The sequence below is a fragment of the Trichoplusia ni genome, chromosome 9, assembly GCF_003590095.1.
Source record: "Trichoplusia ni isolate ovarian cell line Hi5 chromosome 9, tn1, whole genome shotgun sequence".
NCBI classification, from domain to species: domain Eukaryota; kingdom Metazoa; phylum Arthropoda; class Insecta; order Lepidoptera; family Noctuidae; genus Trichoplusia; species Trichoplusia ni.
This window is the reverse complement of record NC_039486.1, coordinates 8,582,700-8,610,602: the sequence shown is the minus strand read 5'-3', so window position 1 is coordinate 8,610,602 and position 27,903 is coordinate 8,582,700. Positions and strand designations below refer to the sequence as shown.

Below are 27,903 nucleotides of genomic sequence, written 5' to 3'. Positions count from 1 at the left end.
ATAGTTAGTACAGTTTTGAACTGTCTGTTATCCTGTCATAGTATATTAAAGTTGGAAAATAAAGACGTCAAGTCTCTCTGTTTTTTTGATAATGTAACCTCACTCGTCGTTATTCTGTAAGGGCCACTGAATGTCCAAGTTAAATTCACACTTGAGCGGTTTATTTTGTTTGGTTTCTCTTCTTTTCCATTTCTTTGTTATTTCCAATTCACGTAAAGATTGGGTCCTGTGTCTACCTGAGCGGTGAATTTGTCTTTCAGGCGTAATGATATCCAGAAAAGGACTGTTTTATTGGGTTAGAGGGTAAGATTATTTGAGATCACAGGTTCTATGCCAAGTCATACCCGTAGACGTGGCACGTTTCTGTTCAAAACAGATAACTTGAATATATTTCTCTTATATAAGGAATAATAACATCCCTAAGTGCGTATTAAATAACTTTGAACCTACTTTGGTCGAGTAGCAAATTTATACGTATGTACTAAAAATAAAGGGTTTGTAAACATGTGTGAAAAACAATCGAAATTATTTTCGATGCTCAAGCAAGTTAAAGCGCTATTTTCATAGCGATAGAGTCTAAAATGTTCTGGCACATCTCAAGTCTAAAAATCCTTACTATTATTTTCTATACCTACAACCGAAAGTTATGGAGCGTGTCACCCTAAGGGGCGTATTGAATAAGTTACGTTGCATTATACTAATATCATATTGCTCTTTCATACTTCCAAGTACGGGAACCGTAATGCCCTTTTAGCGAATATGACTTTTGCCTTCAATAGATATTGCCAAACCCAATACGAAAATAATTCAAGTAGGTTCTTACTCGGAGATTTTTATAGAATTAGGTGTGGAGGTAAATTGGTCCTCGAAAAAGGACAGAGGATTTGTCAGGTAAATGAACTAGTACTTTCTCTACAAAAACGAATGAAAGTTATTCAGTCTGTTAATTCAGATCGTAATAAGTATTAAAAGTGTGTCATATGCTTGACTAGGAAAAGGAAAAAAACTACAATCGTAGGATTCTAATTTTTAGATATGTGTTTTTATATAAGTGTTAAGTTCAACACCTAAAGATAAGCATCAGAAGTTTTCGAGATTAGTAACAAGGTTTTAGAACCCATTCTAATAAATAAAAAAATATTACTCATTGACGCATCTACTTATTAGTTAGGTATGGGTGTCAGATGAAAAAGTCTGATACAGATAAAAATAAACAACGAAATATTATGGGAAAAATTTATTTAATAAGTCTTACGGGTGGTTTATAGTACTATTTACAAATCGTAACATTAATTGTAATATTAATAATTAGCAATCAATTTCGATATCCACTGCTGTCAATATAATCACGTTACCACTTTGTCAAGGTGTGTTTGGACAACGTACATTGATGGTTTAATTCAACTACGAGTAATCACACCAGTCATTACCGCCATACAATTCAGGACAAAATGGAACGCTATTTTAAATTATTAAAATTATCAAATATCCATATGGCATATTATTATATTTATATGTTCAATTAAGTACATCACATAAAGTATCATTTATTGTAAATTACAATGTAATTGTAAAAGAAAGACTATTTACAAAAAAAATATCAATGGTTTCACCCCTTAATATAATTTTAACTATTCTTCTATACTTAGGCAAAGGCAGTGTTTGAAGCTTAAATATTCTAATTGAGTTTCTGCATGTTTGTTTACAGCGGTCTTGTTGCTTAGGTGTTTATGTTAATGTAAAAATGTTACATATTTACATCATCGGATGAACGTCTTAGGCGTTATCTTGGTGTCGACATTACATGGAATACGGCTCGAGTTATTTTATATGAAAATGTTAACTGTTTTTGTGAGAACTCAAGTGGTAAAGACGTGATACTAAAACGAACCTTACCAACTTTGGCACACCACAAGGGTGTTTAAAAAGTCAACATTTACCACGGTTTAATCTCTATTTTCATATCTAAATAAAATCGAAAACAATCAATAAACTGGGCCAATAAATGTTATAGCGGTACACATCCTAACACTATTTCCAGGTATTTTGAATTGGAGTTATTCATGAAGGATTACCGCTGCAATGTGATAGGCATGTTATACGTACTAATTTGGAGAGTTCACACAAATATTGATGTGGTGATACATGAATGCTTTTATAAGCCTAGAGTTTATTAAAACTAAGCAAATAATATCAAAATATTATACATTCACTGTCTCGTGCTAATAAGCTCTATAATTGACGAATAAAAACTCACACTGCCTTATAATATAATGTCGTACAATTAATGTTTCGTATAAAATATATATATGTATATATCTAATACATAGTGTAAAATAAATTTCAAGTTAACATTTCAAGGTGGGAAATTTCGTAACTTTAAATGAACCTACCATAAAATGGTATTGATGATGCTGAAATACTTATCTAATAACATTATAGGATCGGAGTAATCGTTGTTGAATCTTTAATATTAATTGTATTTTAACAGCACAGACTAGAAAATGGATAGAGCATGCAACGTTCGGTGAATAAAAACGTTGCAAAAAGCTGAAGAGCGGATTTCGTTTTGTTTTTTTTAAACGAAATATCTAAAACACGTTTATTTATTTTCATTTTGTTCAGCTCTATCTACTTTTTTCTAGCCTGTGACTACATTATAAGCCTATTTCAAGCTCGTCGTATTCTATTCCAATACACCAGTAGCGAGAAATATTCTTATTTGTTAAAATACGTGTATAATAAATTATAATAATTGAATTAAACGAAACTCAAAATCTCGTGTTTCTTATTTAAGTAGAAATTTATAATTAATAATGATGTTTGTAGAATTCATACATTTTTAAATTTGATGAAAAGACACGTCAAAACGAATTAGAAAACTGATTAACTGAATGTTTTATAAATGAAATATACCAAAAAATATGATGCTCAAAACTTTTTACAGTATTATAAAAATATAATGGATAATTATATAAATATAGTAGATTTACATAATAGATAAATTGATTGACGGACAGTCAAATATTTTTGATGACTTATCCAGTCAAAACTTGCAACTATTATAACTAAATATTATATAAATCGTGTATTGATACGTCATAAGTTTTTCGCCCCTTCTGTGAATGACTATAGTCTATGCTTCTGACGAATTATGTACATTGTCTTAAACTAATACGTCATTTTGTAACTAGTATATTATTATCCAGGCAAATTAACAGACTTATGAAGGAAGAAGTTCTATTTTTGACTGAGTAAGTTTAATGTTTTTTAAGTTGTGTCACTCACAGGGCCAAGACAATTTGACTAGCCCAAGAGGACTAAACTAATAGCGAAATATCATGAACTAATAAAAAATGAAAGAGACTTATATTTGTAAATCACAGACATCTTTTGAAAACAGTCTTTATCTAAAAATCTAGAAATACTACTAATTAAGTGCTATCGTAAGAATTTATTTTTAGAAAATACCTTAACATACCGCAGTCTAGACTTTTAGGTAAAAAATATTATTAGATGTCTGGAATATAATGAATTTAAGACTAAATAAATGTATATCAGCACTTAAAAACTTGATAAATACAATTACATTAAAATGAAACAAGAATTCATCAGAAGTGCGTTCAAAACACGAAAGATTAAAGTTAAAGTATCGTTGTCATATTTATTGTTTAAACAAAGTATTTTGATTTCTAGTCTTCTGTGATGACATCTCTTTTAACACTAATAACAATAAACTAAATGCTAGTACATTTTGACAATCATAAAGTGTGTTTTTTTCGATGAGCATTGCAAGCAACGGCACATAGTGATACAGCATTGAAACTGTTAATGATATTACGAATTAAACATGTACACCGATCTCACATTCGAAGAAAAATAAAAATTCAGGTTTGCAAGGCATAAAAAATATACGGTGGTCAACAGATCGAATAACCAGTAACACACCTGGCATCTTGCCCATATCAGGGTCCTACAACAAAAATTTATTGCTCTCGAATTGTGGGCCAGTGTACATAAAAATTGGCGCACTCTATGATATCCGAGGTCTGCTAATCGAAGCCATTTGTTTAGATGGTATAGTAGCTAGATATTTAGGTCTTTTTATATTACGTCGACCGCCGGTGACCGACGAAGATTTAAGAAGAATAAATCACCATATGCCATTGCTACAAAAATAAAAATAACAGAATTCAATTAATTTTGTAGACATGCCTCGACTTCCAGTATGACAGTCTTTTATCGATGACTATAACCGTGGGCTAGACAGGATTTAAGGAGTCTCTAATTTGGAAGAGGTTCGTCGTCCGAACTAGAAACCCGAGAAAATCATAGAGAAATTCTTTAATCGATTTGTGCATCCTGCACCTTACCCTGATTACGCCCCAGGCTAAAGCCGAAATATGTAAGTTGATCATACATCTAGAATATATGAAATAGCTTTTGAGCCCTTTATACAGACTAAGAACTCATTAAAAGTCATTAATATAAAGAGTATGTTTCGAAAATTCATATATTTATGAACATTGACATAACAAGAGTATATATTTACAATTAACCAATAATTATCTTAATCCTATAATTTAAAAACCAATGTCATCGTTCTCCTAATTAACCTTACACTAATAGATCTGAACTCCTCACACAACAATGCATTGTAATGAATGCGGCTTGAATTCCTGTTTAACATGAAGAGTTTAAGAAATTACCATATGACATGACAAAAGCTCACGGTCGCCGCCCGGACATTTTGTAAACAACATTTCAACAGATCAAGACTCTAAACTTATTTAGCGTCGGTAGAATATTAAACCTGCTGATGAGAACTCTGAATGTCGACGTTGACGCCATCCTTATTTTTATACCCAAGTAAAGACCAAGTTAATATTTTTAAAACACAGTTTTAATAAAGAATAAAATGTAATTACGGTCGTTACTAAACAATGTTCCAGGGAGTCGTTATTCCCGACATCAGTGCAATTCATATAGAAATTGAGGTCATTACCAGATCACATCTTGAGGTCGCGTAAAAAGGAATTTGTGGCTTCGACAAGATTATTTGGGTTCAGAATATAGCTTGCTGATTTAAATCTGCACACAATCTCCCGTACAATAATGAGTTCTCGTAAAAATGTTGTTTGTGAAATGTTACACGAATTTGTATTTATTGTGATGTGATTGTATTGTATATTTTCTAAAGTATTATGTTGGATATGAATACTGTGGCGCAGTGTTCGTGTCACACTGAAGTGATGCTACACGACACCCAAATTACTTTGATTAAATTAGTAGGAAGTGAGTGAGCTCGAACTCTGTCATGCCAAATGGAGGTGTCACCACTCTTGTGCTCGTAAACTCTACAGTGAATGTGCTTCACGTGCACACGTCACACCATCACAACTGACAACGATCACTATTCTATACTTGGATGATTTATTTACAACTCGCACCATACTTGTATAAATTCAATAATAAACCACATTTATTACAAAATATGAGCTACGGAGATCACATATTACTTCCCTTAGTACAAAACTTAACTGTTTCGAAGTTGTTTAAAGGACGAAAGTAAAAGAGGATTTTATCATGAAATAACAAGACCTTACTTAATAATCCTATCGCTTTTCTACCAGTTCGTCGCGATAGATAGCTTAATTAAAGAACTAGTTAAGTAGTTTTATGGCAACTTGCGTCTCTATACACGTAACGATGTTTTCACGTTTTTGTGGATTTCAATAAATGTCGAAGTGGACAATGCATCTCTACAGGTTTTGCGTATTTTTAACCAATCAACATATTGGACTTCCGTTGGGAGAGTCATTTTAGATAAGTGTTGTGCATGGTGTAGGGAAGAACGTGTTTCAAATATGTCAAACGAGTTCTTATCAACATTTTAAACACCATGTATAAATCGAAAATATGTTAAAATTTTTGTTCTGCTTTAATGTAAGTATTTATTATATAGTAATTTGTAGGAATGCATTGCCCATAAAATTACATGGTTTAATGTATTACACACATTTCAGCTGGCAAGTAAACTGAAACTAGTTTATGATTGGGCTAAGAATTGCGTATTCCACAGTTTGAGATTCCAATACCAGGATATAATTTGGTTTCCGTTTAATAGTTAATTACAGCACTTACGATTCTCACGACACTCACGAACTTTTCAAGTCCAATTCCGTCCCATTTTAGTTCTAGTGTTCCTTCCCTGTATAAAGTAATTTACTCAACTTATCACAAAAATTTACTGTGCCCACGCACAAGCTACACATATATTTCACTATTCTCACAATAGAACGATAGCTGCACTCAAAGTTTTAATGACAATAACACAAATTTGTGATTTTGTCACTTTTAGTCCTTAGTGGCAATGAAAGTTGATGGTAAGTCCAGAAGGGGGTTTATAAACGGAAGTCAGGGGCGGACTATGATGGCTGCGCGCGGCGCTTGTCGCGGGCACCTGGTGCGCCGGCGGGCTCGCGCTGGCCGCTTTACAGCCTTGTTCATACGATGATCTCGCGGATGACGCGGCGCGCGCGCGAGTTCGGCGTGGAGTAGCCGGACTCCAGCGACTCGTCGTAGCCCAGCGACATGTGCAGCGGCTTCTCCTCCGCGCCGCCCTCCTCCGGACCGCCGCGCATGCCGTACTCCGGCAAACCGCTCACCTCGTGGTACGGAGATTCTACAGAACAACAAAATAATCAACATGATACTCGTACATCCGTTTCGACAGCATGGTGATTTCTGGCTCTTATATTTAATTTATGGCTAAAACTTTAAAAGACGTCCTTCACATAGACAATCTGCGCACAATGTCACGACACTAAGACAAACTAAGCTGCTAGTTTCACTCCATTTAACAAAATGCTTAGTTTGAAAATGAATGAGGTCCCTTAAAATGTGTGGGCGTAAGATCATTATTTCCCGAGCGAGCTTCGCTTTAAGAAAATATACTGAAGTAATTTATGGACAACTTTTGCAAGCTAAGAAAAACATTGTAATGTGTCGTTTATAGCTTCAATAAAACTGACACAGTTAAACATGTTTTCATATTCATTAAACAACTTAAAAGCTCTTTTGAAATCTTAAGACATGCAAAGTGTGTCATGCTTTTGTTAAGAACCTGTTAAGAGATTACTCGAGTGATCTTATTGTGGTACTTACCGATGTGTTGGTCCATCCGCTTCTTGGGCTTGTGCACGGAGGCGTACGGGTCCGAGCAGTACTCCTGGCGCGAGGGGTTCTGCGCGGCACGCATGTCGTAGTCGCTGGGCGCGGGCGGCTGGCTGGCGTGCGGCAGGTGCGAGTAGTGCGCGTAGTCGTCGATGTTCCTGTACCCCGCGTGCGAGATCGGGTCGTAGTCATAGTTGCTCTGTCTGTCCAGCACCTGGTGCGCCGGCATCGTCGCCGCATTGTTCGCCGCAGCCATCTTCATCTGCCACAGCGAGTCTTGCGAGTTCACGCTGCCCCCGTTATTACTATTCGTATAACTATTTTCTATGAAGCCCATGTTTACCCCTGTGAACAAATCTCCTCATTGATATAAACGTAACAAGACCGCTAGAGGTTTGAGCGCGACATGCAAAGCGTTCTCTCCATATACTTTGTTTGTTTACCTTCTATGACGACTGTAGTTAGTCCTTGGTGATTGCATAAGAGAAATAAATAAACGTAATGAAGTTTAAATAAAATAAAATCAAATGTAATCGTGACTTACTAATGAACTATGAAAATAAAGTTATTTCGATGTATGGAAAGTAAGACTATCAAACTCATTGAAAATAGAAGAAGAAATGAATAAATAAATGGTAATTTATACTTACAATCTGAATTAGGCATAGTTTGTCCTGGATGAGGTTGTGTGTGAGGAGGTACGTGATACGCGTAGCCTCCTTGCGTAGCGTATACTGCAGTCTTCGAGTCATCCATGGATAACGCCATATCCATTGAATGTTCTAGAGCTTTGTTCTCCATGCCTGAGCTAGGGTAGTAAGGCGGTGGTGCCTGGTTCTGCGGCGTCACTTTAGCGGGTCGCATGGAGTCCATCTCGTAGTCTTTGGATCTATCCTTCTTGTTAGGTCTACGTCTGCACTGGTAGATAAGGAGTAGTAGTCCAACGAAGAGCAGAACCACAACGGTCGTGACAAATATTCCTACAATAGCGGCAGTAGTGCGCGCTGACGTCTCCTTGATGTAGGATGTTCCAACTGTTTGAAAAAAAAAAGATTGTAGGACAACAAAATAAATCTCAAACCTTTCAAATTATGCTTCCAAAAAGCCCTTTATGAAGGTCAAAATACAATGAACAGCATCCACAATACCTCACCGTTCAATTTGGCTCATCGTTCTTTCATGCGCATTGCGTTAATAATTCGAAAATATCAAATCACCTTTTTATTCCAATTAGGATAACGGGAAAATTCAGGTTGCCATTACATCGAAATTACCTTTTTCTTAAAAATATTAAAGGCCAGTCTTTCCTCTTCATAATGCTTTCATAGAAGCAGTTTATTACGTCTTTATGATCCATTCATTCGCCAGGATAAGATGTTCGTAATATTGAGCGCAGAAAAGCTGCGTAATTTACAATAAACAGGCAATAAGCACTGTCTCTGAGAATTTTGCGACTGACGAAGTGTGAATGAAAAATGTTCTATTTTGTAACCCTATTAATATGTAGTTACAAACTTGATAACTGACGAGCTAAGTTGGCGGCGGCGAGGGCCCGTGTCGCAAGTCATAAGATGAACATTAAAAGTACATAAGTTCAACTTTCAAATAAGATTTTGGAACAAAATTTCTTCAAGGACGAAAAAGTTTTATAGTTGTTTAGTCACTTTTACCAAATAAATAAAACGGATATAATATTAAAGTTGAGTTATTTACAATCTTTGTAAAACTGGATTTTGGATGATAAATATGGTCTCATTAAATATCTAATTTAAGTACATATTTTATAACTCTTAAGGCCAAGGATAAATGGGTCTTAGAATTATAATACTTACTTTCCGCTTCAGTGTAATCACTACAGACGTCTTGATTAACTTGTAAGCATATTTTCAGGCGTATGCGAGGGTTAAAGTCGTCCAGCGGCGGGTCGGTGACGTGTCGCGTGGCGGTGCGAGCCGGCTTCGACGGCAGCTCTACGGTCGCCTCTTGTACAGTCGCCACTGCGCCCGACAGACGTAGGGGCACCGTGTCCACTACCTGATACGGAATTACATGTTAAATTGGATTCTTGTGTTTAAGACCAGGAAGCTTGCCATCATCTTTGGAGAAGAGGCTGTTGCAGTCGCGGAAAGAAGACGTCACTTCCGTAAAAGTCGACGGATAAATATTAACTTAAAGAGAGCAACTACTAATATTTATTCATTTCCAAAATATGTTTCAAAAGTGATGAAAGTCCTAATTTAATTGTTAAACACATTATCACGAACATAATAATCTATCGGTAATTGAAACTTGACAAAACATTTGTGTAATAACCAAAACCGTTCACTATTAAGCCTTATCCGCAAACAACCGCAGCCACCAGTTAGGCCTGTATCGCCAAAATCGTTACACTTGGCAGCGGTACAAATATAATCATTTTAAACTTAGTTGTCCCCAAACTTATCACGCAGTTTAAACTTGAATATTGCTCGTATTTCCGTTCACATATAGTTGGGTGTAATTAATTCTTGAACAGAATGTTTGACATCTGTATTTGTCTGAATGGATGTCACATTTGAAGTAAGGGGGATATTGACTATTTTCTTAATGGAGTCTCCGGAGGGAACTAGCTTCGTCACTAGACGATACTTTTTTTTGGGCGGTGTAGTAGGCTAATTATACCGTGAGCCGTCTAGTAATAATTAAAAAATCGCAGATTACCTCTTTGTTAAATGGTATTAGAATTATTCTTTTTCTTATGTATTTTGTAGATTATTTTTCTAACTCACTCATTTTACTTGTAAGTAAGCTGTGATACAATTTATTATTTAAACCTATCTACAAAAACGGCTCATAGGGAAGTACTCGTTAATAACGTATTACGCAGAATATTTTCATTGTATTTAAGCCTTCTTTTCGCTTCGTATTATTCTTAAAATACGTAATACGTACGTTAAAGCCTCGTCAAATTCTCCTCGAAAATTTATTGTTTAACATTTGTTTGCAGATGCACGCTTTTTTACATTAAATCGCTTAATAAATAATCCCAAAGTAAGCCATCATAATAAACAAAAATACAACTTTGTATTTTTACAGAAACTTCAGTTAATACTTAATTGGGTAACACGTCGTACTTCTTAACTAGGACCATTTTGTTTTCAAACCCGCATAGAAAAATGCAAGCATCGCAAAATCACAAGGGACATTCGTAATACAGGAATATTGCGTAATAGAAGCAAATGTAAAAGAAATTGCACGTAATTATACTACACTTCAGACAGGCCTGTGGCCAGCGGTGGGGCAATTACATGTCGATAGTGTTGTAACAGTCCTTTGAATATTATGTAACTTAAAGTTTCCTTAAATTATTATTTTAACTATTCAAAAATATTCCATCACACCCCTTTGTTTTTTGTTCTTTGATATTTATTATTTTAAATTCAAATTCTCTGGGCATAGAAGAACTGTAAGTACCTCAATTTATATTTTATTAAAGGAAATATTTAAAAAAGAACTCCTTATAAAAGAATTCCTTATTTAAATTTCCCTTTTGTCAATAACGTTGCGTCAAGTTTCTCTGTATTAAATTACCTTATTTACGTTTTATTTTTAAACGACTGTTTGTTTTAGTACGTCGGATACTGGCTTCCATGTTTTGCGATGCCACAGTCATTTAGTAGCAAATAAATCGCTTAATGAGCTGTAGAGGTAAACGCCCGCATCTAAACAGCTAAGCTTTGTTATATTAAAATTAATTTACTAACTAATGTAATATTAATAGACAAAAGAAGCACACTAAGAATAAAAGGTGTAGTGAGGTGTAGATATAGTTCATGCTGAGAGTATGAGGATTTAAAGGTGGTGGTATTTACCTGCCAGCCGGCCGTGCCTGACATGGTGGCTAGGCCCTCCACGACGCCCACCAGGGACAGGCACGTGGGGGTCACAGTGAAGGCTATCGCCTGCGTGCTCGGGTCATAGGTCACCTGCTCCGGGGGATTGATCTTGTCCACCTTGGTAGTCACAGCGATCTCATTCGAATAATTGCTCTGGCCCTTAGTATTCACAGCTTTCACCTGCAGTTCGAAACTCAATTTAGTAACTTGATGAGAAGCGCGAAATTCGAACGTGAGCATTCTAAAGCGTGTCGAAAACCATAGCGACGGCACAAAACGTAAAACAGAGTATTGTAACTTAAATAAACTAACGGCGCGCGCCGGATGATTTACCTTGAAAACAAATGTGAGATGCTGTCGGTAGCGATAACAATGAAAACAGAAATGTAAGTTAATACCGTATTTAAGTTAAACAATTCCTACTATGGAAAACTACTGGCTTGGTACAGTTAACGCTGCAATAAATGTGCTAAGAATTTATTTTCAACAAATGAACGATATTACTAGAAATATTTTCATCAGATGTATTTTTTCTTGAAACCTTATAGTTTTCTATACTACTCGTTATCGTATAATGTCTAACTTGTTATAGGTTCTATATTTTTTGCTTACTATTCACATTTCATCACAAAAACTAGTTATGACATCTAAATTGAAACCTAGAAAAATACTAAGTATTAAGTAACGAATGATTTGAGAAACAATAAAAGTTGTCGTTGTGGCTACCTTGAAGGAGTAGGTGTTGTGTTGGTCGAGTCGCGTGACGTTACACGGGTTGATGCGGCCGCAGTCGTACTCGTTCCAGTCGAACTCGGAGGTGCGGTCCGAGGCGCAGTGCTCCGAGCTGGGCGCCGCTCCCGCGCCGCGCAGCGACACGCGCCGGTAACGCACGAAGTACTTAGTACTCGACAGGCCACCGTCAAAGCCAGCTTCCCACTTCAGAGTCACATACGTCGGCCCTACTTTTTGGCTCTCCAACGAGCGAGGCGACTCCGGCGCTCCCTTGGGCTGTAATCTTATTTGAGGTCGAATACTCCCGAGAGAGTTCTTCACTTTACAGTAGTAATCCCCATAGTCCTGCGGTTTCACCGTTTTTATTTTCAGTACACTTCTGTACGAGTCGTTATTATCGGTCGTTGTATTTATTTCGTAGTGCCCGTCGGAGGACATCTGCAGTGGAGCTGTATTTGATCCGTAAAACCATTGGAATTCAGGCTTGGGGTATGCTTGGACTCTGCATAAAATTTCAGCTGTTTCCATTACATCATAAGCAACTTTATTATGTTGCCGAATCGAGATAGGTTCGTCTAGAAGAAAAAAACAACGCTGTTATGTGACACAATTCAAATCAATTAACAAAAAACTTGACAAAAAAGAAAGCGTTACTTACGTTCTATTCGCAGGTGCATCGTCGATTCGACTTTTTTAACTTCGTTTTCGAATGCGCATGAATAAATTCCTCTATCGTCCGGCAATAGATCGTTAGTGTTCGGCCTTGCTTTACCGTTAAACCTGAGAGTACTCTGAACAGTATAAACAGCATTTCTGCTTTCAGTTATATCAGTTTTGACTTCGTATAAGTTCGTATCGGCTTTAATCTCGGCATTGTCCTTGAACCACTTCACATTGGGACGCGGTTTGCCGAGTGCACTGCAAGTAACAGTGAAATCTTGTTCACCGGAACGTTTAGTCATGTGAGTTTGTAACTTGGTTTGGAAACGCGGCGGTTGGTGAACTTCAAGTGTGACGGATGCAAGCTCTCCATGACCTAATTCATTAGTGGCTTGACAATGATAAACACCCTCGCTGCCAAGGTGTGCGCTTGGTATGGAATATTGATTGCCTGTCGCTAGTACAGCCGGCTTAGCGTCGGAGTTAGTATCCATGTCTCGGAACCATCGGTATTGAGGAGCAGGCCAGCCTGGTGGCTTAGCGCTGCAGGTAAGAGTGACTCCAGCTCCTTCTTGAGCTACCGGCCTATCAGGACTGATAAATGCACGCCCAGGCTTATGTCGCACCAACACGGCGACTGATGCGGTGTTGGATCGTTCCGTCCGCTTTCCATTACTAGATGATATAACATTGACTGCGCGACAAACGTATGTTCCGGCCATCTCGGCATTTACTCTCGTTAAGGTGAGATTGTTTCCAGTTTGATGGAAGTCAGGTTTTCCTTCCATTGTCCATTCAACTGACGTAGGTTCGGGGTTCGCTGAAACTTGACAATGTATTTCGACGTTTCCTCCTTCTTCTGCTTCATAAGTTTTAGATTCGACGGTCACACTCGGAGGGAACAGTACATCAAGGTACATTTCTTTCTCTCCTGGTCGACCTAAACCGTTGTCGGCGCTACAAGTGTACTTGCCCGCATCTTGAACAGTTACTCCTTGAATAGTGTGTGTAAAAGAGTTGGATATGTATTTGCCATTTCGGGTCCATCTGACAGTGGTCACTTTGGGTTTGGCATCCACTTTACATTCCATGGTAGCAACGCCGTCAATTTCTACCCGCAAAGGATTTTCTGGGGCAACATCAACTCGAGGGAAATCTAAAACAATGAAAAAGTTATTGAATAAATTACATTTTATTAACACTTCAAAGTATTGCTTGATTTCACTCAATCATTTTTCTCGCGAGTAATAAACGTATCATAAATGTTTTCAATGTATGAATAAAGTTTGAAAGGGTTCTGTTCTCAGTATGTTTGTATTCTTAACGTAATACAGAGGAAACGGATGTGCTGGTCCGGTTAGCTGTATGAACCGTACCAATAATAAATTTGTTTACAGAATCTGTCAGAATTAAAACATGCACTGCACGTATTCACGATGTACGTTATTCATCTGCTCAAATGTTACTTATTTAGGTCAGTTTATAACAAACAGTACCCAGATGTGAAGAACTGATGGCATAAAATAACAAAAAACAGTCTAATCTTTCATTTATGTTTCTAAGCCTATTTTTTCAAATGTGTGCCTAGCATATGGCGACTCTAAAAAAACAATCGAATGATTTGATTAGTACACGAGGTTAGTGATCTTTTGTAACAGTAACATTTTGGCGTTAAAGATCAAAACAATTATGTCATGCATTCGGTACAGATCGGATATAGCTGTGGATTGGAATTGTGCCCGGTAAATGGCTAAGCCGGGGTTTCCTATCATTAATTACAGGGCGCAACACCGCGATTTACAATGACAAGGAATGAAATATAAGTTTTTAGATGTTGCTATTAACAAATGATCGTGACAGCTTTTCATTAGCCACTTAAAAACATAACTTTACGACGAGCGGATTTATGAAATACAAAAGTATTAAGGACGGTAAGCCGACACGAGATATAACAACATTTTAACTAAAACTTAAAAGGCGAACAATATTCCACAAGGAGCCAATCTACGCGACGCTTCGGGCTTGTTAATATTAGCCGAAGAAAAATTCTACAAGTTGGAGGAAAAGTGTTTACTACAGCCATTTTGTAGGCTAATTATAGGGAATTTATCAAACCGTGTTTGTGCTTGGTAGATCCATAAAATTCAAGAACGCCTTGTCGAGAAGCGACAGCGGGGTGCCGTATTGCTCAACACTTGGCGTTTCTGGCAGTATATTACACTCTTGTGGCCGTTAGTTATTGTTTGCCACAGAATTTCAATTTAGCTTGCAGCGCAATCGCCGCATTCTCTGTAATTTATGTTATTAGCCTGTATAACACCTATTGCTTTTGACCGAACCGTTACAACTTGAATAGATACGAATTCAGAATACAGAGTACATAATTCCGACGTGGCAGTTCGGTGTGTTTGTAAACCACAGCTCAAACAGTTTAATGAAATGAAATCCTAGAACCGATTTTAGCAGCTAAGCAAACTCATAATGTATTGAGACCAATTACAATGGAACTACATTTAAGAACACATTGCTAAGACAAGCATTTTTTATTTACCAAATGATAAAAATGTAACATAAAATCAGTAAAACAATGTGCCTGTTGCATCTCGACGTCTCGTTTGAGTTAATTGTTTGCCGACCGCAACAAAAACAAAGTTTCAAAAGTTGGGCCTTACACCTAACAACCCTCGAATTTCGGGATTTGTCTTATTACGTTCGGCCTAAACTAACCAAAACTATGCTACTATAAAATGTGGTAGGTAGAACATCTGAAGAAACTTTAAAACAATGAGGAAAAATGGGCTTTTATTTAATCCCGAGATTACTTTTTAGTTCAAGAACTTTAAGTAACTTTAGTTATTTTCAGTGTAGTCTTAAAGTACGTAGATGCAATGTTAATTAAACAGCTACAAAAACCTCTTCTGAGATTAACGGGTAACACATTTATAACCTTATTTTCGCTGTAGCATCCTGTAAATAATAGCTAGCAGGATTCCATTCCCGAGGCAGTGGGAGCAAGTTTAGGTCATTGAGGTTATTTGCCAAGAGCTTTTACGTTTCCTTGATGGCCGCTGGCTCCGCTCTGGGATTCCTATGCAGACTAGTCTGCATTGCAGCGCAGAAAAGGAGTTTGTGCAAACACCATCTACTAGTCTCTTTACACTGGGCGACTTCAGACTGGTATAATAATATGTCTCTCTATACAGTTTAATATGGAATTATAAACTGATACTAAGAATCGGAACGAAAATTAATTTTGTATATCTAAACCACGTATTTTGTTCAGAGAATATTGTAATTCATTGTCTTTTGTAATTTTCCAAAATAGTAACTGTTTGCTGTAATATTATTAATTGTATGATTCAGGTTATTTCGAGATTAATGCACTGTTACCAGAAACAGTAAAAATACTGTTATTTTAATATTCATTGTGCCTTTATATTTATCAGATGTTCTATAAAGCTGCAAAAACTTGTAAGTTTATAAGAGAAAATCCTGTACTTCTTTAAAGTCGAAAAAAACTCTTTTGGCAGTTAAATGCAAATAATATTTAGATGAGTAATTAATAATTTAAAATAACTATAGTTTAAAATTGTCATTATCGATGGTATGACAGACACACAGTGTCATTGGCCTTTCAGTATACTTTTTTAGTGAAAGCTGGCTGACGTAACCGCCTCAACATAAAGATGGAATAACAAAACGTAGGCTGACTAACGTGACAAATGAACTTGTTGTCTGAATTTTGCGGTATTCTAACATAATTCTCATATTTGTTTGCGTGAGCTCTACATCACCTTACCGCACATATCTATGCCTATTTTATGTAATATTTTGTTTTACTGCTTGGGTATCTATATACCGAACATTCCACAAATAGTAAGAGTATATATGAGTGCTCTCCACGCCTTTAAGATTTACGCACCCAAGATGATATCGCGTAATAAACGTTGTAACATCCAACAATTTCGAACTACACTCATCAACCTTCAGCCATATTGATTTATGTATTAAAACTGCTACTATGTAATAGAAGAAGTAAAGTATTTATTTACATTTACTTTTTCTATTGTTAAAAATGACTGCAAAATACTAATTTGGTAACTAGACCCGCGGCCTAATTTTATTTTGGAAGGTTTTTAATGTGGATCCCAATTAGAGTCTAGGCCAGGATTTCGAGTAATTTTAATTAAACCTCATTTTTACAAAAGCCGGCTTTCAGCTTAATCCCATAAATAATTAAGCGTTTTACAGAAAAACTATTTACAGTAATAAATCTAGTTATTTGTAATTCGTATTATTATAATTTTCACTGAAATAGAAAACTCGCCTGTCTGTAAAACAGTTTGTTGGGGATATTGGCGCTTTTTTATATTTTCCAATAATTGAAAAGTTTTACGATTACAGTCTTAACTAGTATGTAATAGGGTGATCGCTATTGATGCGCCCAATCACACGCCCGGGACGTGGCTCAGCGGTGTGAATTCCAAACGTGATAAATTGCATCGATATTGATTTCAGTCTCACTGCGATAGCTCTGTGACACGGCCTTTAGTGTTTCCAAAATAGACGTATTTGTTCTGATCATTGTACCATCCGGATGCTCACATTTATACCCTACCATTTAGTGTTACCCCGGCTTAATAGAAGTATATTTAAATTCATAGCTATATAACTACAGTTCTGTTAGAGTGTTTCAATACACGCCGACATGATTTAATTCCAACTTACAAGGAATGTCGCTCCATTGCAGTTGAATTTTACAATATGCGTGAGAATTAATGCAGGTGATATCAGAACGATGTTTTCCTTCATTTCCACAACAACTGTCATCCTTGTAATTTCTGACGTATGTATTGCAGTATTCCCGGTATTGTTGTATGTACCTTTGCTTAAGACATCAATAGGTCGTTTGCGTATTAAAACGGATTGAACCAATTACACGCGGCCCTTTATAAATGAGTATGATCACCTTTTGATATCTCTGTACGTTCTATCATATTTTAAATTATGATTTTAGGGAATTATATTATAATTGGGTCCTTGTAGATAACGAGGATATGATAAATCAAGGCAATTAGGTTGTGTTCCAAATTTAAAGCATACCTACACAAGATAAAAACGTTCCAGAATAAAAATGACGTCTCTAAGAAAGGGTTGGTCAGTATTTTCGGTAAGAATGAGTTTTTAAGTACTTACAGTTAACGCTGAGGTCAACAGACGCGTCGAGCTGGTTGCCTTCAGACATGGCTCTGTTCCACACGACACAGCGGAAAACAGCGCCGTCGTCCTCCCTGGTCGGCATCAGGGTGAGCGTCGCTACGGTGGGCTCTGCTCGCGTCTTGGCGTGGACCATTGTCGCCTCGAGGGGGTACGTCGAACCTTCGCGGTACCATCTGGAAAATAGCTCAGGTTAATACTTATACTGGTTCCGAGGATCTGCCACCGCCATTTAAAGAACATATTTCGGTAGTTATGGAAAACAAACGCCGCTTTATGTTATGTAGTAGGTGGTACCTAGTGCGCTGTGCCGTTTTCACAAATACAATAATATTTTCTTTGATATTTTTTGCTATTTATGCTTTGGCGGTAAGCCCCAAGGCTTAACTTCTTGATTTTATTCTCATTAGTAAGGATTTCGATTATGTCAACTTCTTTTACCACCTTACTGTAGGTAGTGTTTGAATAGTTTAAGTTAGATTTTAGTCTGCCCAGTTATTTAAAACAGGAAATCAATAATAATTACTTAAAAAACCTGTAGCTGCTATCAGAACTATTTTAGGACATCAATAAATTATTTCACAATGTATGAGATTCAAAACAGAATACAGATTTCCTGTATTTCAAACCTCGCTTTCCAGCAGATAGTGATATCAACAATTATTTTAAAATAAATTCCTTTTTTCGATTCTAAACTAAATCAGCCTTGTCCACTCCTACGTAATAAATCTAGACCGCGACACAATGGGTGGTGGCGTGAGAGTAAATTTACATTAGTCGGGAACCCTTCTGTATTTGGTAAATACTGTTTATTGCTTTTTTCTTATTGAAAAACATAGTAATCGATTTCTTACAAAGCTTTGGAGGCTTTGTCTTTTAAAAGAGCAATGTCGCAAGTTCTAATCAGCATGAAAGAAACAGTACAACTTGAATAATATTATAGTCCGACTTTACATTCAAAAACAACCAAAATCGATACTACACTATTAGACCGACGATAATACAAATACGTCCGAAGTAATTACCACCCTAATGTACATGAAATAGTGTATACAATAAACATGATAATGTATAAGCATTATATCGAGTTTTTGGACTAAATAAACTGGATAAAGAATGTTAAACATGATACAGGAAATATACAATACCTGAAGAAAATACCCTTCACACAACTTCATGACTAATACTTTTTTTTTCTGTTAATCTAAAGGAACAATTGAATGTTTAAAATAGTCTACTTACATCATATTTCACTATAAATAAAGCGCTAACTGCCTATTATGGTTTCTAATAACAATAAAAAACGGGGAACAATAACATAAACCCTACAATATTTACTGTGGCCGAGGTTTATTTAATTTCCGTAACATTATGATAGATAATACACGAAGTCATATTTAATTACACGCGGTTTAAGGCTGTGCATAAAAATACGCTAATGTCCCTAAATGTTTTGCGTAATGGCGTTCTTACAATAATACATGTTCATCGGGTCGTAGGTACGTACGTATGTAGCAAACCACACATGTTTACTTTAGATCCCACTCAGAATAGAATTTAAAATTTAAACAGGAAGGCACATAAGTTTCACAAGCCTCTGCGTATACTTCAGTGTGTACCCAGCTTGATTTTCTTATTTATTTGCGCGCATTCGTTAGTATTTTATACGTTATTAATACACATGTAAGTTTGTCGGGCCCTACTAGGAGGGTAATTGCGGTCCTTACCTATTAATGCCGGGTCCACAGTCCGTAACAAAGCCGCAACTTTTTGGTAAGTTGGGACAAGAATGGCTGACATGGAGGTGTAAACTATGAACTTCGAGCGGGTATTGCCTGGGTTTACCTTGATTTAGGGCATGTTTAACAAATGCATTTGATGATGATGATTCTTGCTGTCCAACGTGTGGAATCCCTAACATTTAAGTTTATTGGTATAAAAGTATCTACGCAAATATAATTAGGTAATTTGAGACATTATGAGGAGGCGTCATATTTCGATAAACTCTAATTATCCAATAATGATAAGTTAAAAATCAATTCAGTTTTTTTGTGACCTGCTAGGTATGGGTAAGGCGTAGAAACATTTAATAACAAATTGAAAATAGTAAGAGTAATAAACATGAAAGGAACTACGCGCCTCGGCTACTCATTAACATATCTTGTACAAGAAACGATTCTTACTTGGGAATTTTGAAATAATTGTGGATGAAAACTGCACAGCGAAAGCATGAGGTTAAAGAAAATTATTTCGGGTACACAAAGCATCTCATAGTTCATGTATCCGGGCCACATTTCCGGGTAAACGATACACGTCTGCGCGGTACTTCACGAGCGCGGTGTTTTTGTCGCGTCTATCCAGAACACCTAGTTTTCATCCGGCCGAGAGCCGAGAGCCGAGATGCCGACCTTTTTATGCAAACTAGTGCTAGCTCAGCGAGGAGCACGCAGCGAGCACATGACATTATTTCAAAGTTTCAGCAAAGCATCGCAGTGCAACGCTTCCCTTTCATTATTTGTACCGGCTCGTAATATGTGCGCCAGCAACGGTCATTTCGACAACCGGCTGGCCGCCGGGTACCGTAACCCAGCCTTTTCGCCCCGACTCTAATTGAATCCGAGTCACTGCCTACATGAAATTTATCACCGCATTTATCAGCTTTTTATCTTCCCTGTACGCCGTTCTTAATGCGTTAGGTAAAAGCCAATTACGGTTTTGGTACGAAAATGTACAAAGTGAAGTAGAGGCTTAGTGCCGACCGCTCCCGTAGAGCTGGGTCAAGATTTCGGCAGTTTGACAAATTAGAAACACTTCTGCCTAAAACCACAACCATTGTTCATATTATGCCGCATTTTTCTCGGAGAGCCTCCTACTCAGTTTCATTGTTCTCGTGGCAACGGCGTATATGTGAATGAATAATTAAAACACTACAGAGAATATTATGACGAATATAATTAGCCTGCAATACGGGCTTACAGAGCTGCCGTTAATGACTTTTATTTCTCTGAGGCTTTAGTAACGTTTTAAATAAAACATGCTGTTCCGTGAATGGCTTTCGATGTTCTGCTATGTCATAATTAACAAACGAAATAGGTTATATGACATAATATGAAGACAGATGTAATCAGGCCGGCTCCTTTATGATACAGTTTAGTATCGCGCACTCAAATTCAATTTTAAGGCTTCCCCTAACTCATCACATCGCACAAAAACATATCTGGTTTATTTAACATTTCTCTGTGTTCGTGTAAGACGAAATTTCTAATAATTTTACAAGTCACACGTGTTAACAGGCAATTACAATTTAAATGTTTAATTTAGAACTTTATGCTTTACATCACGACAAAGTTTTAAAACTGGCACACCTTTGTATCAAGTATTATCAACAAAGTAGATGTACATAACCGAGACTTACGCCGTAAATGTGAGCTGTGTTGTCTTTCATCATTATTAAATATTTCAAGTTAATTGTATTCGAAGGTTGAGATTAATTTAAAATTCACTTATGTTTTACATCATAAGGGCCTAGCAAAAAGATATAATTATTTTTTAAATTTCTAGTTGAGTACACGTTAAGTCCAATTTAATTATAATAAGCTTTTGAGCTTTGTTTTACATTCAAATAACACTTGTAACTTTTTACACCAATTTAGTCTACTTGCGGCGCTTTCATTTATTTTTCCACGGTTTCCCTGAATATGTATGTTGTAAAAACCACGTTTGGCAAAAAAATTGTATGTGAAGCGCGTGTGAGCGTGAATAATTCTGGAAGTTATTTTAGTCACGCGGGGGGAATAAGTGATGAACATGTAGTTACTTGATGGTGGGTTCGGGAGAGCCCCCCGAGCTGGAGCAAGACAGGTTGAGTTCCCTGCCCTCCTGGGACTGCGCGTGCGAGCCGGGCGTGAGCACGGGCGCGCGCGGGCTGGTGAGCACGGTGAGCGCGTGCCCCTGCGCGTGCAGCGTGCGCCCCGACCCGCCCGCCTTCACGCGGCACTCGAAGCGCCCGTTGTCCCGCTCGTACGATACGTTCGACACCAACAGGTCGAACCGACCCTCAGATGGAGCGTACGAAATTCTGGAACAAAAAGAGTTACAATAAGAATTACATTTCAAAATATTAAATCTTAGTATCCATAAATATGTTCCCATGAGAACTATGTCGAAGACGAGACGAGTTTAATGACTCTTTACATTGCTTGCAGAACATATGTTAGCCATTAACCGATAGACAAACACAGACGCACTATGTGTTATTGCTTACCTACATATGAAAATCCGAATGATCCCTATTTAGTGCCACCGTGTCTGCACCAACAAAACAATTTTACCCAACCATTTTTAAAACAAACCGCTTATAGCCGAACTTCAGATGAGAAGCTTTAGAAAGGATGTTAATCCATGTATCTTGGTAGAGAAATGACACAGAGGAATAAATTCCGCTATAGAGGGAATAAGGCTACAGCGTAATTCCCTCTTAGCGGTGACAAGGCCCGGTGGTACCTACTTTAATACTACATATTGTGGTCGCTACTGGTGAATGCTGAAAGATTTCCTGTTTTGATATTACGCGATATCAACGTTGACAACTACATCCCATTTACATTATTACCACATATTTAGGAGGATAATAGGTGCCTTTGTAGTCAACAAAAGAAAGTAACAAAAATTTTCTCTCATTTATTCTGGGCTGTGCGCACTCACTATAGCATCTAATGTTATTTGGTAATTAGGAGGTGACATTAAGTTTCTGTGTCATAACGAAATAATTATGTGATAAAAGACGAGGGAAAAAACCAGAACATCATAATACAAGGAGCGGCAGTAACAAGCACGAGATTTCTTGATAAAAGTCTTATATTTCTTGCATATGAGTGCAAAACAACAGCCACTACACGTTCTTACTTAAAGGTGGAGCATTATAACAAGGTACCATTAGCAAAGAAACCTGCCCCTAATTACCACAACATTCTTATAATTAAGTATATCATAATGCTGTGGGTGTAATGGAAATACCAAGATAATACAAAGCAAATAACTTTGGACATTTTCTTACAACGTAACAAAAACAAACCTCGTTCTGATTACTACGCCATAAATCATATTTTTGTCGAATGAAAGCTCATAAAGTCATGTTCCGTAGAATCGGAAGTAACGTCATCAATAAGAAATAAATTAGGTAATCCATAAAAAGCGAGTTTTTAATGAAAATTGCTTTTGTTCTGAACTGTAATGTGGCGAGGGAACGAGATAACGATTCTCCTAACTTAGTCATCGATTACCGACGCTTAACACATACCTACACCGATATGTAACCAATTTAAATACCAAACTATTCGAACTCATTCAAAAATCTTTACGATATTGTATTTCTTATTGTTATAACTGCACCCCACTCCCAATACAAGGAGGCAATGAACGTCGTGAAGAGTGACATATCGTACATCGGTCAATTAATACCACAACTGTCCACGTGATAAAATAATTATTGCATTACTTTCGCGTTCCGATTCTTAACAAATTAATTGAAAACAAAAGAGGATGAAGTTAATGATGTAACGTAATATTTTTGTTGAACAGGGCTTCGTTTATTTTATAGACGGGAGTCAGGGTTAAATGTATCATTTTCCCTCTTTTACGGAGCGTGTTTTGGCGACTAGATTAGGCTACAGAGCGGCTATTCTTAAAAGGTGTTACGTCGTTGTAGGTCAAACATTCCAGTTTACTGTTTATACGCTTTATCCCTCTAATATTAATACATGCTGAAGGTTAGAGGTCATTTTCAGGTAGTGGCCGTACGAGGTACTACTTTGTTGTTACGATCTAAAACATTGTAATATTTTAATAGATTCGAGCTTAAGAAATGTCTGGAACAGAAGAGGTTCTTAAAGGTAGAGAATATTCTATTTGTGAAAGGCTGAAACGATTTAAATATCCTTTTGTTCCAAGGTTTTTTATTACTTCAGTTGACATATTCACTAAGAATAGAATCAGACAAAAAATATAAATTACAGTGTTTCCCTTACAACACCGCAAAACATTGAATTACGTTTTCCCTGTCTGTCATGTCATCACTGTCGGCTAATTTCATTTCTTTTTCACAACAGTAAACTCCCTCGGCGCCGCCAATTTACGTATAATTTTATGCTCGTGGGGATTTATCTAAGACACACTTTAAAGAGTGTCGGCTCCTATAATGTACTCTTGAAAATAAATATATTTTGGACGTTGAATTTATCTTCGTCGCATTAGGCGATGTCGTATCGCATTCAATGTACCCATTCGTGCATGAAATTACATAAATGTATTTCTTATTTTCGTATTAGGTCTTCTTTTAGTGAAATCACTTTAAGAACCATTCTGAACTGAATCTCGATTCTTTATGTAAATTGCAGTGGCGTTAAAGCTACAGTAAAAACAAATGTAGCTTTTGCACGTTTACGTTATAAAAGTTATTAACTCGATAGATAAGTTTTAACCCCCAATAATTTACTTTTTTGAAGAGTTAAAGCGGTTTTATTTTGACCCTACGTAAACTTCGTACTTTTTTATGAATATTAATTATTTTGTTCAAGGGTTGGCAGATGTCCGCCAATGTTCATACAAGGCATCGGTTTGTATTTGAATATCTTGTTTAGGCCAGACATAAAAAGGGATATTTTTATAGAACTACGCGAGGGGAGCCTACGGATGGTCGTAACATAAGTATCTACTAGTGCGTAACTAGGATTTGCATTTTGACACATTTAACCTTAGAACCCATATACAAAAGGAACACCAAAACATCCTTATATTGAAGCAAAAAACTTGTTACGAACCCACATAACAAGTGATCCAAAAATAGAAAAAAAATGCCGTAGTTTTTGCTTCAGGTATATTATGTTTTTGTACACGGTCATGTAATATGTACCTGCATGAGAAAGGTAACAGAGGTAGAACAGGCAAAAAAGGATTAATCAACTTACTGGTAATTAGTTTCGAGGGGGATGTTGCCGATGGCGACGTTGTCGTGTCCGCTGGCGGTGCTCCTCACCCAGTAGTAGGTGAGCGACTCTCCGGCGAGCGGCTCCAGGGCGAAGCGACACTGCATGGTGACGTCATCGCCTTCCCGAGCGTCGTGCTGCTCGTCCTCACCACGCACCGTGCACCCGACTGGAACAAACCAATCAAAATATTAAACACACGTCTATAACACCAAAATCATAAACCAGCAAATAACGCGGATGTAATAACTCATTGGTTAATATAGGCCATCTCATAAACCGCCATAATAAACATCTGGGAATATTGCCATTATCACCACGCTCGGCTAACGTTTAGTGATCGCAATATATTTGGATGCTGCTGTCCCTCTCCACACACTCTTAATCCCTTTCACTTAACTAGATGCTACATCATTATGGATAAACAAAACAATCCGTCTCCCGTATCTTTCTTTAGTCTCGCGTCTTTTAAAGCTTACTTTTTAGAAAAGTTTATTTTGTTAATTGCTCGTTAGTCTGGAAAGATACAGTGGTGTATCTTTTCATGTGTAGAATTTAATATTATATTTGTTTCAATGTTGTGCCACATTTCATTATAGAATCCGTAGCCCTACAGATTCGTAAATTATTCAGTCGAGCGGAATTTCGATTGGTACCTCTCGAGTTCTCGAGTCTAAACAAAGAACAAACTAATCATCGACTACTTTCACTTCGACAATCGATTCAGGCAGTTTCCTTTGCACTGGCATGAGCCACAAATATATGAATCAGCAAATTGAGGTCACGGATTTTTCACGTAAATATATACTTGAGATCAGCAAAATGAAATCTTCCAGCAGAGTGCATGTGGCAAGGAAAATTGTCCGAAACCTCTGTGTAGCGAACTACGGAGGCTTTTTATTCCATATCCTTATTTGGGCGTAAAATCTTGGTTTTAGAAAAATGTGTCTAGTATAAACTGACGATGTACAAAACCATTACGAAACATTCATAATATAATCTTTAAATATGTATATTAAGAAATGTTTATTGAAACTTGCGAGTGAAATTTATATAGAAGCTTAAAAAATATAGATTAAATTTAAAACAATTTCCGTCTAGGGATTCTCAATTATAAGGCGTACTTTTTTATTTCCGGACCGGTTAGGTACGAAACTAGTCGAACGACGCCGATAAATATGCGGGAGTAATTTTAGGACAAAATATTACAAATTATGTTATTACTAATTCTGTGATTTGATACAAATAGAGTAGGTAGAATTTAACACCGTTCACTTTCAGTGTTGATACGGATTCGTACAGGCACGTCTGTGTATCATATCTCTCAATTATTCAATAAACCAGTTATGAGCCTACCAATGAGCGGGTTGAAATTCCGAAAACGTCTCTGAAATCCCACGTACAACTTTAATAAAGGTTCAAATAACAATTTTCAGTGGTAATCGTATATATTTATGAACATGGAGTAATGGAACACATAAAGACATAGATATAATACAGACTATGATTATAAAAGAAATGCCACCATTAATCATAAACTGGCGTGATTAATAGATTTTTAAATTCTCTGTTAAAATAATATGGAAGGAAATTAATCTTAGCTGAGGTAATTCAGGTGTAAGTAAAGTTATAAGTTTAATAACTTCGCTGTGCCGACAAGAATACTATTTTATTGTTGGACAAAGGAAACGGCCACCTGACTCGTGGGAGACTGAAATAGTTAACAATGGCGGGACAATATTTCTGCAAATCTAATTGTACGTATTTTATTATGTTATCAATGCACCCTGGATTGTAGCAGCACAGTGTAAATGATTTAAATCATTTGGAACAGAGGACGTCGAACTTAAATTGAGAATTTGAAAGTTAGCTAAAATCATTCTAGAATACCGTTATTTTAATTGTATAATTCTTTTGCTTTTGTGTTTAATGGTTACGATCGTTGTGTTTAATATTTTTTTGTAAAAATCCGACCCTGAGTCTATTCTTCAAAACGAGTATTAAACCTGTGCATTGTAATTTGAGTAGAAGAAACGTTTATCGATTACAGTAAACCCGTAAAAACAAATGAATAAAACAATTATTTCGTCACGTGTTCGGCATTTACGCGTACATACTCATCACTAGCGATTCCATTGGAAACGAGTTCCGAGAATCACATTCTAATCACAAGTTCTCGGTATGAATGGACCAAATGTCAAAGTTTAGATTTCTAATCCGTTTACATTATTCAAACTTAGTTTGAAAACTAATATTTTATAATCGAATATTGAACATTACAATGGTTAAATATTTTCAACGACTAATTTCTGTCCCTTTTCATCAGTTCTGCTATAAAAACACGTTTTTTTTTCAAAATTACAATGACTTAACGTATTTTTTTCTCACACCGGTTTCTCTTTTTCTATCTACACAACAGGAATCTTGCCATCCTACTCCGTCTTATAGAAAGTTATTAAACGGCCGTCTCTTTCGCTCGTACATCTAAACGGTTTAAGTTAGGGTTACCCAAATTACTTTTTAAATATTGGTATATTGTAACTTCGAAGAGTTTGTCATCGGAAGGTAATTTTTGGTTCAAATATGTAGGTCTGGGAAACTACTGTCAGAACTTAAGTGCGTAGGAGGTAAAATTTCGAAATTGGTGATATCAGAGAAGCTTGAGCATTATTGTGCAATCACAAACTTTCATTGCAGAATTGTGAGTCAATCAAAAAATATTTTCCTCATTCTTATTCCGGTGATTGACTAGGTGTTGGTACTGGCATCCTTAGCTTGACACCCATTCGTAGAAGCAGCAACGGCATCGGCGCGGGCGCAACGCGGCGACCGGCGCGGCGGTCAATGACACGAGGTCGCGTGCGCCGCTGCCTGCGCCGGCTACCGGAGCTTCGAACTGGAACCACTAGACCCTAACACGCGCTCAACACCGCCCACATTATCACCTTCATGTTACTATAACGTAAACGGTAACTTATAATTAACACACTTTATTTAGACAACTGTAAACAATCCTTATTTATCCTCGGCTCTACTTTGGTACTCATACTTCATACTGAAAATAATGAATGTTATAAGCAAACCTAGCTTATAAAATGTACGGAAAGTGTTACATATATGTAGGTGCTTTACATGGTATGTTGTAGAACATATTGAGTGTGTAAGACAATATTAGAATATTAAGTATGGAATTTATGGGTAAATGCTTGGGGAAATAACACGTGATTTGAAAACAAAACACGATTGAGATGGTAACGACT

The 27,903-nt window shown here is 36.8% G+C and overlaps 1 protein-coding gene across 1 annotated transcript in view; it reads right to left on the bottom strand.

Annotated features, from left to right (window-relative positions):
- Positions 1-1,222: 1,222 nt before the first annotated feature.
- LOC113497795 (hemicentin-2) overlaps positions 1,223-27,903 on the bottom strand; it is a 60,192-nt gene continuing 33,511 nt past the window's right edge. Inside the window, exons 2-11 of the mRNA XM_026877527.1 lie at positions 24,626-24,812; positions 21,478-21,738; positions 17,640-17,836; positions 12,442-13,599; positions 11,778-12,358; positions 11,028-11,231; positions 9,009-9,210; positions 7,827-8,210; positions 7,168-7,521; positions 1,223-6,685 (exon numbers count right to left, since the gene is read on the bottom strand). Coding sequence (XP_026733328.1) covers positions 6,507-6,685; positions 7,168-7,521; positions 7,827-8,210; positions 9,009-9,210; positions 11,028-11,231; positions 11,778-12,358; positions 12,442-13,599; positions 17,640-17,836; positions 21,478-21,738; positions 24,626-24,812 — 3,707 coding nt within the window. The 3' untranslated portion in view covers positions 1,223-6,506. The remainder of the gene's footprint in view (positions 6,686-7,167; positions 7,522-7,826; positions 8,211-9,008; positions 9,211-11,027; positions 11,232-11,777; positions 12,359-12,441; positions 13,600-17,639; positions 17,837-21,477; positions 21,739-24,625; positions 24,813-27,903) is intronic.